This window comes from Phaseolus vulgaris, chromosome 3 (genome assembly GCF_051622355.1).
Source record: "Phaseolus vulgaris cultivar YP4 chromosome 3, ASM5162235v1, whole genome shotgun sequence".
Taxonomy (NCBI): Eukaryota; Viridiplantae; Streptophyta; class Magnoliopsida; order Fabales; family Fabaceae; genus Phaseolus; species Phaseolus vulgaris.
In genome coordinates this window covers 48,572,077-48,587,605 of record NC_143500.1, presented here as the reverse complement: position 1 = coordinate 48,587,605, position 15,529 = coordinate 48,572,077, and the positions used below count along the sequence as shown (strand labels likewise).

The window sequence follows — 15,529 nt, the reverse complement described above, 5'->3', positions numbered from 1 at the left end:
TTTTTTATAAAATCGCTGACAAGTTGTTTAATAATAACATTGATCTCGTTAGGTAAACTATTTAAAAATAAATAAAATTACATTATTGTCTGTTGATAAATGTTTGTATCTACACTTTGGCCCATTAATAGTTGCCTAGAGACATTACTTTATGGTATAAAAGGGCATCTCAATAAGAAAGAAAATAAAACTAGAGTTAGAGGATAAGACACCCCAAAAGAAAATTACATTAAAAAAACACAAACGAAACAAAGTACAGTGAGAAATAGTCACAGAAAATTAACAGTTTCTAATAGAGTCAGACATTTGGGTGAGTATATAACAGGTGCAGGATAATTCCTCTTTTGTTAGACTACACTTGAGAGTACAACTGTGATAACTTCAGACCAAAGTATTACTGCACAAGTCTTTTCCAAGTTTTAAACATAAGTTTTTTCTTAATCAGGCATGACTCTACACTATTTCAAACTTTTAATGAACTGCAAATGTTAACTGAAAGAAATTCATATGATATGCAGAAATAGGCAAACATTTAATTTCTTAAATGCAGAGATCATGTAGAAAATTAATACAACAGAAGCTAGAGAATGAAATAAAAGAATGGTTACAATTAATTGTTGCCTGTGTATTATCAGATGAATAAACTTTTTTTTACTGGGAAAAATCATATTTAAATAATCAATATTAAAGTACATGCCTTTTGTAATTAAGGGTCATATCTTATTATCAACATATATCTATTGTAAAAATAAAAGTACAAAATTAAAAATAATTGACACATATATATGGAGATAATATAATAGATAAAATAAACATGGTAGAACTATTTTATTATCATGAAAAGATTATTATATTTTTTAGTTTCATTAAATAAACTCTAATAATCAGGGATCCAATCCTGGATAAAGCATACATTGTTTTTGTACTGAAAAGGGTGAATGTCTTCTGTCTCACCACATGTTCCCAGGATAATCCTCATCTTATGCCCAATTATTCTTTATAAAGTAATCTACTGCCCTGCTGTACAGAATCGACCACTGTCTACTTCAAGGTCAAATCATATATGTATTAAATAAAATTATAATGTAAAAATATAAATATTATGAATCAGTATTTTATTAATTCACTTCAAACCCATCACTGTATTTCCAAATAAGGTTTCTTCAGGAAACAAATCCTACGCAGTTCTCAAACAAAAAGCTGCACCTGATCTCAGTCATGAAAAATTACTTGTTACATAGTAAAGTTGAAGTAGTTAGTTTAATTCAATCAAGTTTGGTCTGGATATGCAAAAATAAGGATCAGTTTAATCTCCATCAATTAAAAATCTTCAAAATTGGTTAAAACTATGAGCCTACACATGTTTTTCAAGAACATGTAGGAACATATACTTTATCAGAACAACTCTAACTAACAGAAAAAAATGCAAACTTTATTTATTTGCAGCAGGGGAGCCCATAGAAAGTAAAGTAGTAACCTTGACCTTTCTTTCTCGTGCTGTATATTTTGGCAGCCCCTTCACCTTTCTGTCTCTCTCTAACTTTGTTGTGGACAACAACTTTTTAGAAATTAAGAGTTGAGGATTCCCATGACATAAATAATCCCTTCCCCAGCTCCTTTCTGGAACCCCTTCCTTTGACAAAGATCAAAGCAACCCAAGCAAGCAAGCAGTTATTTGAATGGAACAAGGCGGCCACAGACACACAGACACACCAAACCTCTCAACAGTGTCCCTTTCGGAGCCTATTGTTATTGTTTGTTCAAACAATAATATAATAATAATAAATAATACAATTTTGTTTTCTTAATTTGTGTTTTGAAAAGATTCCAAGACAACTGGCTGCCTCGTGAGCCATGTCCCACTCTTAGCTTAACTCGGTTGCTCTTATATATCCCCACTTAAACACCTTACTCAGTACCTTTGTCACAAAAACCTCTTGGTAATTCTCTTTTGTCTATCTCCCTCTGCAAAACATAGTAAATGGGTCGGCTAAATCTCATACTTGTGTGGTCGCTCTCATTAACACTGTCCCTCTATAATCTTCATCCAACCTCTGCCCAGCTTAGTCCAAACCACTATGCCAATGTATGCCCCAATCTTGAAAGCATAGTTAGACAGGCAGTTACCAATAAGTTCCAGCAAACCTTTGTCACTGTTCCAGCCACCCTTCGTCTCTTCTTTCACGATTGCTTTGTCCAGGTAAATCCACCAATCAATTCCCTGCCCATATAATGCCAATTACTGCACTAAGACAAAACTTTTTCTAAAGTATGACATTTTCTTCAAATATAAACTTTCTACAAGTTAATGATCCCAAGAATCAGTAAAAGAGGGTAATTTTCCAATGCTAAATTTGATCACTGATTTCTTTATTTATAGTATTGTAGTCAGGTTGAGAAAAGTCTAAAAATCTTGGCATTGAGGTTGAAAATCAGTTTTTTGAGAAGTTACTTTTGAGACTAGAGACAACAATTTGTTGTTGAAGTGATGAATGCTGTTATTAATTTTGTTGTTTGGGGTGTTACATAAAGGGTTGTGATGCCTCGGTTTTGGTGGCATCTAATGGAAATAACCAAGCGGAGAAGGATCACCCAGACAATCTTTCATTGGCGGGTGATGGATTTGACACAGTGATCAAAGCAAAAGCTGCAGTAGATGCTGTCCCTCAGTGCAGGAACAAAGTCTCGTGTGCTGATATCCTCGCCTTGGCTACCCGTGATGTTATTGTACTGGTTAGTTCTTCAATCACTCCAAAATCTGTGTACATATAAAATAATTTTATACCTAACACAAATTGTAGTTTTTAATTAGATCACATGGTATAAAACTGTTTTAATCCAAGTATGTATAGTTTGTTTTCATTCATTTATTAATTATTAAAATGAATTAATGTGTGGTGCAGTCTGGTGGACCTTCCTATAAGGTTGAATTGGGAAGGTTTGATGGGTTGGTTTCAAGAGCTTCTGATGTAAATGGAAGGCTTCCACAGCCAACTTTCAATTTGAACCAGCTCAACTCCCTTTTTGCTGCAAACGGACTCACCCAAACTGATATGATTGCTCTCTCAGGTAATGACCCTGCAACTCTTTTCTACAATGGTCCCATTAACATAATAACCTTATTAGGGTGGTTGATAATGTATGTACTCAATTATGTTACAGTCAAATGAAGTGATAATGATCCACACGAGCCAAATTGGTCATTTGGTTAATGTAAAACTTAAAAAAACAAAAGAGGTGGGTGAAGGGGGAAATTTATTAGATGCTTTGTCTCCATGTTCATAGTTGATCAGTACTTTATATTTAATTGAATTTTATTAATTTTCATGAATTAAAAAACCTAAAGACATATCACATCGGTTAATACTATATATTGATAATCTTGTAAAATGTATTGATAGTTTTTGAAAAGAAGGAGATGCTATTACACATTTAAATTGTTTGGTTTATGAAACTTTAAAAAGAGAAGCTGAAGTAGAGAAACTTAAGTGGTTGATATGGGACCGAAAACACCTGTCTATATGTGTACACCTGTGTTTTAATTTATGAGAAAAAAAATAATGACATTTAACTATTTATAATGTAAAAGTTAGGAAAGATCGTGACAAGTTCCAAACTACCTAATAGCTTTTTAAGACTTAAATGATTTTACTTAATGTTAATTCTTAAATGGATTTAAATAAGTAAAACTGAAAATCCTTAAATAGTCTTCAGTACAAAGTTTTAAATAAAGATATTAACTTGTTGTTATTTAATTAAAAAACATGATTGATGGCATAAAAATGACGACCTTGATATAGATTTGATCATTAATTAATATTTTTTTTAAAATAAAAATGTTATTTTTGAAAATAATACAATAGCTAAATATATTTTAAAGGTGTTTTTTATTATGTTGCTCTATAAAAGCTCAAACAAGTCTTTAAAGATAAATAATGGAGAAGTAAGAGATTAGTGTGTTAAGTATAATAAAACACAATTATTTGTGAATAAAAACCATTCAATGAAATGATATAGAGAAGCGAGCTTGAAGCTTGTGAGCTGCATGCATGCAAGTTGCAGAGCCAGAAAACAAAACGTGGTTGAGATCTGAAATCTGAATAAAAAACTGTTCATTAGTTAATAGTTTTAGTTGTCTTGCAGATTTACTTTATCCACCCTCAATCAACGTGCTTAATTGTGATTTTGCAGGTGCACACACCCTTGGATTCTCCCACTGCAGCAAGTTCGCCAATAGAATATACAACTTCAATGGCCAAACTCCAGTGGACCCAACGTTGAACAAGCAATACGCAACCCAACTGCAACAAATGTGCCCAAGGAACGTGGACCCAAGGATTGCCATCGACATGGACCCAACCACTGCCCGAAAATTCGACAATGTTTATTACCAAAACCTCCAACAAGGAAAGGGCCTCTTCACCTCGGACCAAATCCTCTTCACTGACCAGAGGTCCAGGAACACCGTTAATTCCTTTGCTTCAAATTCTAACGTTTTCAACTCTAACTTCATTGCTGCTATTACAAAACTGGGTCGTGTTGGAGTCAAGACTGCAAGAAATGGCAAAATTCGTACCGATTGCTCTGTGCTTTAATTCAAGACAAAGTCGCAAACAGTGCATGTTTTAGGAGGAAAGCAAGTTGCAACTTTAATGGGGGAATTTAATTTGCAAGGGGCGGTTAGACTAATTGTTGTTAATAAATTTGTTTGCGAATAATTCGGGACATGAGAGGGATTTTCCGGGAAGAAGAGAAGGTTAAGGTTGAGTTTTTATTTGTTGTAATGTTCCAAATGATTCAAAGTCCTCCCAAACTATGAACTTTGGATTGTTCATAAAAATAAAAATTCAATAAATGGATTTTAGAATACTTGAACCTCTGTTGTTTTTTTTTATTTATGGTTTATGCTAGAATTAAATTTCTGGATCAAATAATGACATAAACATATTACTTTAATAGTAAGTAACTTACATTAAGAATACGTATTTCATTTAATAAAAAAATTAAGCATGCTGTAGAAGAATACAGTTCTCTTTCATTTTAGTTTAGGTTTTCTTGAAAAGCATTGAAAGCTGTTGATTTGTCCACTATCAGCTTTCATTTGTTTTCTTGCATAATTTGTCCTGCATTTGTTGGCTTGAAATAATCTCAACGTCTCCATACGAATATAACGGCATATAAAACAATGCAAGTGAAAAACTAAGCTTACCTATTTGCATTAACTATGATTTCAATCAATTTCAAAACCATGCGAGCGATCTTATCTTTACATTCAAACTCCAATATTTTCTGTATATAAAACAAAACCAATTCCATCACCCAAAATTTCATGGAAATAAAATACAACTCCGCACACAACAAGAAAATGAGAACTTAAAATCCAAGTTTGGTGGGAGAACAAACCTTGTATGCAGATGGTTTGTTCACCATGTACCTGTAATGTGTGCAATTTAGAAGCTCCATTTGCAGATTCATATGCATTGAGACTATTCAACAAAAATATTTTAGGATGCTACAGACAGTAACTAGAAGCAGCACATTTACACAAACTTAAAGGAGCAGCTGTTCAAAAGCCATGTCCAAAAGAAAATCCCCTCACTTAACATAATCTGTAAAGATGCTCCAAGAAAAATTGTTAAAGAACTAGGAAACAGACATAAGTGGAAAGAAAAACTAACTAGTTGCCAAATATATCTTCCATAAAGAATGTCTGTATATACTTCTAGTAAGGCCATAGGATAGACACCCATATTCTGCTAATTTAAATGTCAAATTCTCCATCACAAGCCCCAACTCATAGTATCATGTCGAAAATTGTTGCAAAGACTTTTGAATCACAAATCATATAGCATATGAGCAGTACTCTTAAAAATAGTCATATTATAAATTAGAATATACAAGAATAAAGAGACTCTGACTCCCTTCACCCTTTAGATTAAATATTCACAACATATTCTCTCTTCTCCCTTTTTAATAATGTGCACTTCACTCTATCAGACTGTTCAGGCAACTAGCCAAAACAATTCCCACAACCGTCTCAAACTACCATCCTCTTTTATCTTTATTTGGATATTTGATCTTCTTCACCACCTGTCTATTTCACTCTACCTTATCAATAGTTTTTTTTGAGAGAAATTATTTATAAATAAAAATAATCTCATATCATACCACAATTTAAATTGCTCATTGTAAATTTAAATAGTCAATTATATTTATTTATTATGATTTTTAATTACAATTTTTTTATATAAAATATATTTATTTATTATAAATTTTAATTTTATAAAATAAACCGACTAAATATTAATTTATATTGCCTAACTATAGATTTAACTTCTAATCGCTTGATGGTAACAATATTTAAAACTGATATACGCTGCCAAACCCCATAAACACAACAGACAGTGCACTCCCAGTTTCACATGTCTTACCATGACCATCAAGCGTCAATCATACAAATAAATTGCAACAAACGAACCACAGATTAAAGACCTTGAACCATCAAACACAACTATAATACTCAGAAAACCCAAAACAACATGGAATCCTGATCAAAGCCATGGTTGCAAATTTATGTCTTTTATGCTCAGCAGATAAAGCACGTTTTTGTACTTATTGGATTTTTGCATGAAATTCAATTCCTCACACCTAGAATCACACCACTTGTATATTGTTAATTAATCTACCAATCAAAACTTGAAAATAGAAATATTACAGAGAGCATTAAAATCTTTAGATCCCAAGAGAACACTTTTGAAGTAAAAAAAAAAAGTTATGATTTATATATTCTAAATAGAAAGTTGTTCGTTTAGGTGGGATCTTTCATGTTTCATTTTCATTCTCTTATTATTTGAAGTTTTAAAAAACGTAGGGAGTAAACAAAGAAAAAAAAAATTGGAGTGGTATTTGCGCATATGAAAACCAATTTGCATGTATTTGAAACAAACTAGAAGCATGACATTTGTACAAAAGAACACATAAGATGCTATAGTTAGTCATGCATGCATTAATTATATTCAGAACTTAGAACAGAATGGAATGTTTGGAATGAAATGATTGAGAATGCTTTACACACATAAAAACTCGTACAAAGAAGAAATAACCTAACTATATATAAAAGGGATCTCATCTATTCAGTAAACTTTATTCTTATGGTAATAATTTTTAAAATTTAACACGTCACAATGTCCCAAACTAAATTTGTCAGCACTGAAACTATACAGCTTGTAGTCACCAGATCAAAACTTCTCACATTTCCACTAAAGTATGTCAGCAATGTTGAGTGAAAAATCAAATACTAGATTCAGAGTAGACTTACCCTATTCCAATATCATCACTTCAAGGAGAATTCAATTTTATAGCCGGCAGTATTGAACCTGGCTTGGATCATTCCTCTAATTCACGTAGGCAAACCTTCTCTAAATTTAGAGGCCAATCTTTCCCTAATATAGTAGGATTCAACTCTATTGCTGTTCTAAAGTCAGATATAGATACAGAAGCAGATCCAACTGGCTTTTGCATACCCCTTCTCATTGGTAACTCCTTTAAACCAGGTTGGATTGAAGCACTAAACTTATTTACAGACTTTGAAGCAGCAAAATCCAAACAGGGCTTTATCAATCTTTTGAGATAAAGATCAAGTGCATTATTTAACAAGCTGGCTGCATCCATAGAGATCTTACATCCTTCTGTTTCCAATTTCTGCTCCAACCTTTTGGTCAAAGAAGATGTATCAGGTAACTGACCAATGCTTTGACAGGTATCACTTAAAGTACCAAGTGATAATCCTTGATATAAATATTTTTGCCGTCTTCTCTTGTAAGTTGGAATAGCCAGAGGTGCTTCAATTGGACCCCTTTTGTAAACGTTCGGGATTTCAGAATCCTGATCAACCTCCTCATCTTCCACAGGGAGAGCAAGTCTACTCCCTGGAGACTGTAGATCGACAAAGCTCTGCTGCTCATGAATTTTCGGTGCTGAATCATCACATCCAATGTTTTTCTTTCCATGAGGACCAAGAGGGCTGGGACGGTCCCTGTATCTGCGATCACGCAAATTTGGAGTCCTGCCTTTTCGAGGAGATTGTGGAAAGTCCTTGCACAGAAATTGAAGATTGCTACATCCATTTGGCGTTTTCACATTCAAAGAACTTTCTACTTTGCTTTCTCTTGGCCCAGATGCCTTGGAGAGACATGCTTTTCTCAGGATTGACTTGAGCAAATGATTATGAAGAGGGACATTTTCTCTCCCAATAGTTGCTATGCAGGTCCTATCAAATTCACTTTTGCTAATTTTGAGACTCAGAAATCTCTGCAGCAGATCAAAATACTTGCGTGCTCTGACACTACCAAGCTTCCTTTCTATATGTAACTTCTGCTCTACGGTGTCTTCGGGAAAAAAACACCGCACCGCTGGCATGGTGCTTGCCCAAATTATCACCACTGAAATCAGAAACAAACCATCATACAATTAAACTTCCTCCAACAAAAATTCATAATGTAACGGGAACACAAAAGGTAAAATTCGGTTCCATCAATTGCTGCAATAAAAATAAACCAAGGCAGCACAAACACGGCACTGAATACAAGGGGTAAACAATAGCCAAAACCTAAATACTAAAATTCTCAAAGTTAAAAACAAAACAGCATGCAATTATTCGCTACACTAGCAATTAAGATGACAATCGGTGGCATGACAAAAAAAGACTAACTAATTTAGCAGAAAGGATCAAGGAAAATAAAAATTGACATATATGGGAAAAGAAGTTCTCTTACATGAAATCGAATGGCAGAGCAATAGAGGAGGAACCTGAACGCGCGAAATTGATAAAAGAATCGGAAAGTAAGAGGGGCAATGAGGAGAGGAAAGAAAGTGATGATGGGAGAGAATGCAAAGGTTGGTTATGGAAGTTGAAATCGATAGTTGGAGCAACAGAGGAGGAACCTGAAGGCGCGAAATTGATGAAGAATCGAAAAGTGGCGAGTGCGAAAAGTGAAGAGTGAAGCGGGAAAAGAAAGAAAAAAAACAGTGAAGAGTGAGAATGCAAAACCTTGAAATTTGAATTGAGAGTGAAAGGGTTGTTTGGAATTGCAGTTAGTGGATGACTACAGTGGTAGCTACCGCTTCGGAAGTGGGAGCAGAAAAAGGATTAGGGCTGGGAAAGATAGAGGAGAGAGGACCAGTTTGACCTTTCCCAAAGCCTCCAAGTTCCAAGTCAATATGGTCAAAGCCACGTGCGTTTTGCAATGCCTTCACTGTTTATCTTCACCATCTTACTCTTACTCATTCACTCCCTCCACCCAACCAAGATCAAAACCCTTCAATTTTTGTCAAAATATTATATCAAAATTTTTCTGGAAATTGAAAAACAAAAATTAGACAAGTTCTTTATAAAACTAAGGATGTGAGGGGATATCGATCATTTGGATAAGGATGTGCAAATGATGAGAGTGAATATGCGTGAATACTGATTTCTCTCAGTAAAGATTTGAAGAGAAAGTCATTTAGGATGGTGATGTTTTTCCTTTTTTACCCTTCTTTTTTTCTTTGACATTCATGCAATAATATATATAATAATATTTTTTTATTTCAATTACTTTTTTATTATATTATATGATATTTCATACTTTATTCTATATATTTTCTCTTTTTTATAAATAAATCTGTTGTACAATTCACTTTAAATATAACATTTTTTATTATTATAAAATATTCTCTAAAATATTTAGATGGTTGCATACAATCTAAATCAATAAATATAAAAACCTTTCAAAATGTATAAATAAATATAATAATAAATTTGTATATTTTTAAATAATATTATTGTTACGATTCTTGTCATGTTTCGATAATCTTAAGTAATTCGTATTTTTTTAAAAATAATTATTTAACGGCATCGAAATAAAATATTCAACAGTAACAAAAATAATTTAAAATATTTTAATTAACTCAAATCTACACAAAAATACTTCGTATTTTATTATTTAGATATTTGTAAATGCAAGGATAAATTTGTAAACTTGCATTTTACATTAAAAATACTCACAATCATCACATCACTCACAAATTTCAATAAACTTTCCTTACAAATCATCCAAACACACTCATTTTCTTCACACTTTTCTCTCAAATTCTCACACATTCACTTTCTTAAATTCTCACACATCCTCTCCCCAATCTAAACACAACCTTATGGTCTATTTGTTTCTATGAATGTACTGTTCATAAGCAAATATGTGAGGATATATCTCTTATTTGGATTCCTGATTTTGTGAAGAAGAAAATGAAAAGATATAAGTATGAACAATAAATTTCTTCTCCTTAAAATGAAGAGAACCAGAGGGAAGACCAACTCAACATTGGGTTCTTTCCAAATTTGTCCCTTTTTATTTTAGGATTTCACGTTTTTTTTCTCTTTTTCATTAATAAAAAGTAGACTTCGTTATAAATATTAGTTATTAAATAAATTTAACTAACACAAATTTTTTAATAAAATAAAATAATAATAATTAATAATAAAATAAATTTTTAATAGAAAAATATGTAGTTATTTATAGTAAAAAACTTACATTTAATAAAAAAGATTTTTTAATTATAATTTTTAAATTTATGAATATTTAAATTATTTATTTCTATATAACAATTTACAATTTTTACATATATTCAAAAATTTTGCATGTAAATTATTTTTCATCAAGTAACTCATTTTTTTCGAAGTTAATTATTCAACTATATCGAATTATACTATTAATAATTTTAATTCGTCAAAATTTAGACAAAAATACATAATATTTTATTATTCTAATTTTTAAAAACAAGGATAAATTTGTAATCTTATATTCTACGCCATAAAAAAAAATACTTTCACAACCATCACATAGTAAAAGACTTCAATAAACTTCCCTCAAAAAGTAAAACTAAAAAGGAAAAAATTTAGACTTCAATATAAAATTTATATTGACAAATTACTTCTGATTGTGTTAGTAGATGGAGGGAGTTCAGATAAATGTTTGCAACCTCGTCTTTAAATTATTTTGAAGGTTCTGGTCGAACCAACACCCATGTTCAAAGTAATGGTGAGAAATGACAATTACATTGCTACATAAGGTTTAATTCAAACATTGGCCATACAAGCTCTAGAGAATTCATTTCAAATGCCTGTATATTTGCTCACAATTTCAGGTGCAAATCTTATTTTGGGAGCTAATTGGCTGAAAACTAGTGATCATCATGTGGTTGATTAAAATTTAAAATTCTTGTATAATGGTAAATTTGTCACATTGAAAGGGATGTGAATATGCTCCTATATAGGCTCATTTACATGATATCCATATGCTATAAGAAAATCACTAAATAAAATTTTAATTTTTAGAGACAAATAATAATTAGTTGTTATAATAATTAATTGTTATATTGACTAAATTAGATATTATTTTAGATACTAAAAAAATTATTAGTATCTAAAACAGTTTCTATTATTGTAAAAATAAAATTAAATTGGTATCAAATTAATTACCAATGTTTTAGCTACTAACTTGTAAAATCTAAATAATTGGTAGATAAAACTTTGATAGCTAATTAGATATCAATTTAAAAATTATTTATCAATAATATAAACTATTTTAAATACCAACATAGTTACGTAATTTTTTTTAGTGTTAAAGGGTATTACTAGAGTTTGTAAAAGGCTATGCACAAATAACAACTTCATTAACTGATTTGTTGAAGAAAAAATGTTTCTAAATGGACTTAAATAACTATCAACCCCTTTCCATAGTTGAAAAGAAGCACTCAAGACAACAACTTGACCATTACGTACTGTGCAAATTGACAAATATAAAACAACCATAAGATTTTGGTTATAACAATGAGATGTTAAAACAAATTTTGGTTAAGATGATAAAATATATCTATATAAAGTGGGTCAATTTGTATGTATAAGCTAACATCAACATTAAAGACTATACATGGTTGGAAATGATTATACATATGGAATAAAAATAGAAATCATAGATATCATATTTTTTTTGGAACCATACAAATATGAGTAGTCACATTGTTACAAAATTATGTTGTCTAGATTAGAATTAGTGTAAATGTTTTTCATATCTTGAATGACAGAAACAATCCTTTATTCAAAATATATTTAGACGATGAATATTATTATTTTAGGGTAAGGTGTGTCTTGGATCCTATAACAAATTAGGGAGTTATATGCATATTATTAGTAAGTGATGAGGTGAATATTAATTAGGCGATGATAAATAAATATTTTGTAAGAGATGAATATATGGTATTTATTTTATTTTCATGCTAATGTTATGTGGCAGAGGATTTATTATCTGTTATTTTTCTTTTACGTAATTTGATTAGATGATCGCAAACACAGACACATGATAATTTAAATATTACCTATCATATGAAAGATTTCAATTCATGAAAAATAGATCAAATTTGTGTTTATAAAATGGATGAACTTCATCCCTTTGGCATGTTGGTTTCGAACATTATAAGCATAAATGAGGAACAATGGAGGCATACAAGTTGTACTTATGTAACATGTTGAAACTATCATATATATATATATATATATATGGAATAATTGATTATATAATAAAATGTATTAGTTGAATGATAGATGTTTTAACGAGAAAATATTGTAATCTTACAAGGAAAGTATCTATTTGCTTTGGAAGCAAAATCATGGCGGATAATATTAAGCTTTTAATGTGGTTAGGAGAGTAAGATTTGAAATTTTTAGGGTTTAACCATGCACTTAAATAATAATAATAATAATTATTAATTCTAATATTTAAAATGATTCAAAAAAATATTTTTAGAATTTAAAGACATATGAGAATATGTGTCTAATGAGAAAACGATGTTGCTATAGTACGAGAATTGCATGAAAGAAGATTAAAACAATATCAAACTTTTATGAATGAAAATAGAAAAAGAATTCCATGTACAACAAGTGATCAAGACGTATTAAAAGTTCGATATCAAAAGATTTATTTTCTAGCATCTAATACGAGAAAGATGATCAATGGTACAATACATTGAAGATTGTTTGAGGTCCCCAATGGTGCATGGATCAAAAGACTTGTTTAAGGTCAATTAAAAAGTAAGGGTGAGGTTGAATGGTGTGGTTTATTTGGGGGAAAGTGTTGTTCCCTTGTGTTTTTGTCACATTGTATGTCAACGGGTGTAAGAACTTTATATGATATGTCGTTGTATATAGTTCGTTGAGTTGTTAGTGTGTGTTGTTAGGTTTGGTACTAGAAAGGGTTGTGTTGTAGTATATGTTCTGGGTTCATGGCTTGCCACACGGGACACGGGCATTGAGCTTTTTATATAAGGGTTGGAATACCCAAAAGTGTTCCATTTTTATTTAATTTATTCATTACTAAGCAAAAAAAAAATATTGGAGATTCAAGTACAAATATGATAAAGCTTCAACATTCAAATTTTTATAAATGAAGAAACAATTTAAAAGATCAAGTATGTGATTAAGACACACAAATTACATCAAAGTGAACATTGTGTTATTGAGCGTCTACTACACGAAGGAAGATCAACGATGCAAATTTTAATAGATATTTTAGTAAATGGAATTAAAACTTCTACGTACACATTTGAGAAAAGAAGAAACAATTTAAATTGTCTCACACATTTGATAAGTGTCTAATTTCAGTAATATTTCATATTAAAATATAGACACTTATGAGGATTTATTGCTAATTTACATATAAAATAATCCCTAATTTATGAATTTATACCTTTTTACAATTTTTTATGATCTTTATTTGAATAAGAGTATTTTATTCCCAAATTTGGTGTTAATTGCAGAGCCAAAAAGATAAAGATAGAAGGTCCCAGAATGGAAAAAGATGCAAAGAAAGATTGGGCCTTTTTTTATGTTTTATCATTTAGCTCATTAGCGCGACACAATAAACAACCTAACCCTAGAAAACTAGGATAAATAGAGGGCTAGAGGCTCAACCTTAGTGTGCGAGATTGAGAGGAAAACACCATAGAGTGAATTGTAACCCAATTGGGAGAATGGAAGGTGATAGAAGTATGCGTGGCTAATTCTACCCCTTTGGGATTGGGAGTAATCTGCTCAAATTCTTATGTATTGAGGTGATATTTTATATATTAATATTCAGTTCTTGATTGATTATTGGTATTGTTGTTTTACTTTTAATTTTCCGTGACAAATTGAGAATCTTAAATCTGACCGGGAGGTATTTTTAGGGTTCGGACCTAAACAACAATATTTAACATATTTGAGTGCTAGGAATAGATTTGAGATGTTAATTGCTATTAAACGTCTGAGTTTCGTTCTAAGTTGTTCTTATAATTATGCGAGGGATCGATAGTTAGGGAACATTCTTAAGGATTTTATATGCGAGGAATCGATATAAATGATTTTTATACGGGCATCAATTTCAATTAAAAAACTTAATATTGACATGTTAATCAAAATACATGAGAGTGAGAGAGATGAAACTAATCCCTATTTTTCCAATTGAAACAATTAATTCTTTGTCTGTTTTCTTATTGATCATCGCCAACACAACCACTCTCAATACACTTTTAATTGTTTTGTTCTATATTTAGCGATTATTGTACTTGATAATTCACTGTTCCTTGTGGGATCGATATCCGTCCTTAGGGACAATTATTAAACGCGTTGCACTTGCCGTAAAAAGTCATCAAGTTTTTGCCGTAAAAAGTCATCTGATGATACCGGTGTAAATTCAGGTCTTCATGATTTTACAAGGAGCCTAGTTTTTAACTTTTTCAATTTATACACAAATTAAGATAAAGAAAAGGCAGTTTTTCAATCATTGACTCAAACCCATTGTTGAACTGAATCAATCCCACTGAGTGGAATAGGGAGGTACTTATGGCAGAACGGACCAATCTAATGTTTCACAATAAAGTGATAGGTGGAACTGCCATTAAACGACTTATTAGCAGATTAATAGATCACTTCGGAATGGCATATACATCACATATCCTGGATCAAGTCAAGACTCTGGGATTCCGCCAAGCTACGGCTACATCCATTTCATTAGGAATTGATGACCTTTTAACAATACCTTCTAAAGGATGGCTAGTCCGAGATGCTGAACACCAAAATTTGATTTTGGAAAAACAGCATCATTATGGAAATGTACATGCGGTAGAAAAATTACGCCAATCCATTGAGATATGGTATGCTACGAGTGAATATTTTCGACAAGAAATGAATCCTAATTTTAGAATGACCGATCCTTTTAATCCAGTCCATATAATGTCCTTTTCGGGAGCTAGAGGAAATGCATCTCAAGTACACCAATTAGTAGGTATGAGAGGATTAATGTCGGATCCACAAGGACAAATGATTGATTTACCTATTCAAAGCAATTTACGCGAAGGGCTCTCTTTAACAGAATATATAATTTCTTGCTATGGAGCTCGTAAAGGGGTTGTAGATACTGCTGTACGAACATCAGATGCTGGATATCTTACACGTAGACTT

At 31.4% G+C, this 15,529-nt stretch overlaps 2 protein-coding genes across 3 annotated transcripts; one reads left to right on the top strand and one right to left on the bottom strand.

Annotated features, from left to right (window-relative positions):
* Window positions 1-1,624: 1,624 nt before the first annotated feature.
* Window positions 1,625-4,869, top strand: LOC137808237 (peroxidase 73). The gene is made up of 4 exons (XM_068609257.2): window positions 1,625-2,200; window positions 2,533-2,733; window positions 2,904-3,069; window positions 4,192-4,869. Exons 1-4 carry the CDS (start codon window positions 1,982-1,984, stop codon window positions 4,593-4,595), a joined length of 990 nt encoding a protein of 329 aa, XP_068465358.1. The 5' UTR covers window positions 1,625-1,981; the 3' UTR covers window positions 4,596-4,869.
* Window positions 4,870-5,294: 425 nt separating this feature from the next.
* LOC137808235 (uncharacterized) lies at window positions 5,295-9,233 on the bottom strand. 2 transcript variants are annotated; one of them, XM_090299675.1, is made up of 3 exons: window positions 8,775-8,909; window positions 7,319-8,441; window positions 5,295-5,434 (listed from the first exon to the last, which is right to left on the bottom strand). In XM_090299675.1, exon 2 carries the CDS (start codon window positions 8,416-8,418, stop codon window positions 7,387-7,389), a length of 1,032 nt encoding a protein of 343 aa, XP_090155801.1. In that variant the 5' UTR covers window positions 8,419-8,441; window positions 8,775-8,909; the 3' UTR covers window positions 5,295-5,434; window positions 7,319-7,386. The 2 variants fall into 2 exon arrangements, with proteins under 2 accessions (XP_090155801.1, XP_068465357.1); XM_068609256.2 differs by lacking the exon at window positions 5,295-5,434 and adding an exon at window positions 9,050-9,233 and having other exon boundaries at window positions 7,131-8,441; window positions 8,775-8,943.
* Window positions 9,234-15,529: the final 6,296 nt, after the last annotated feature.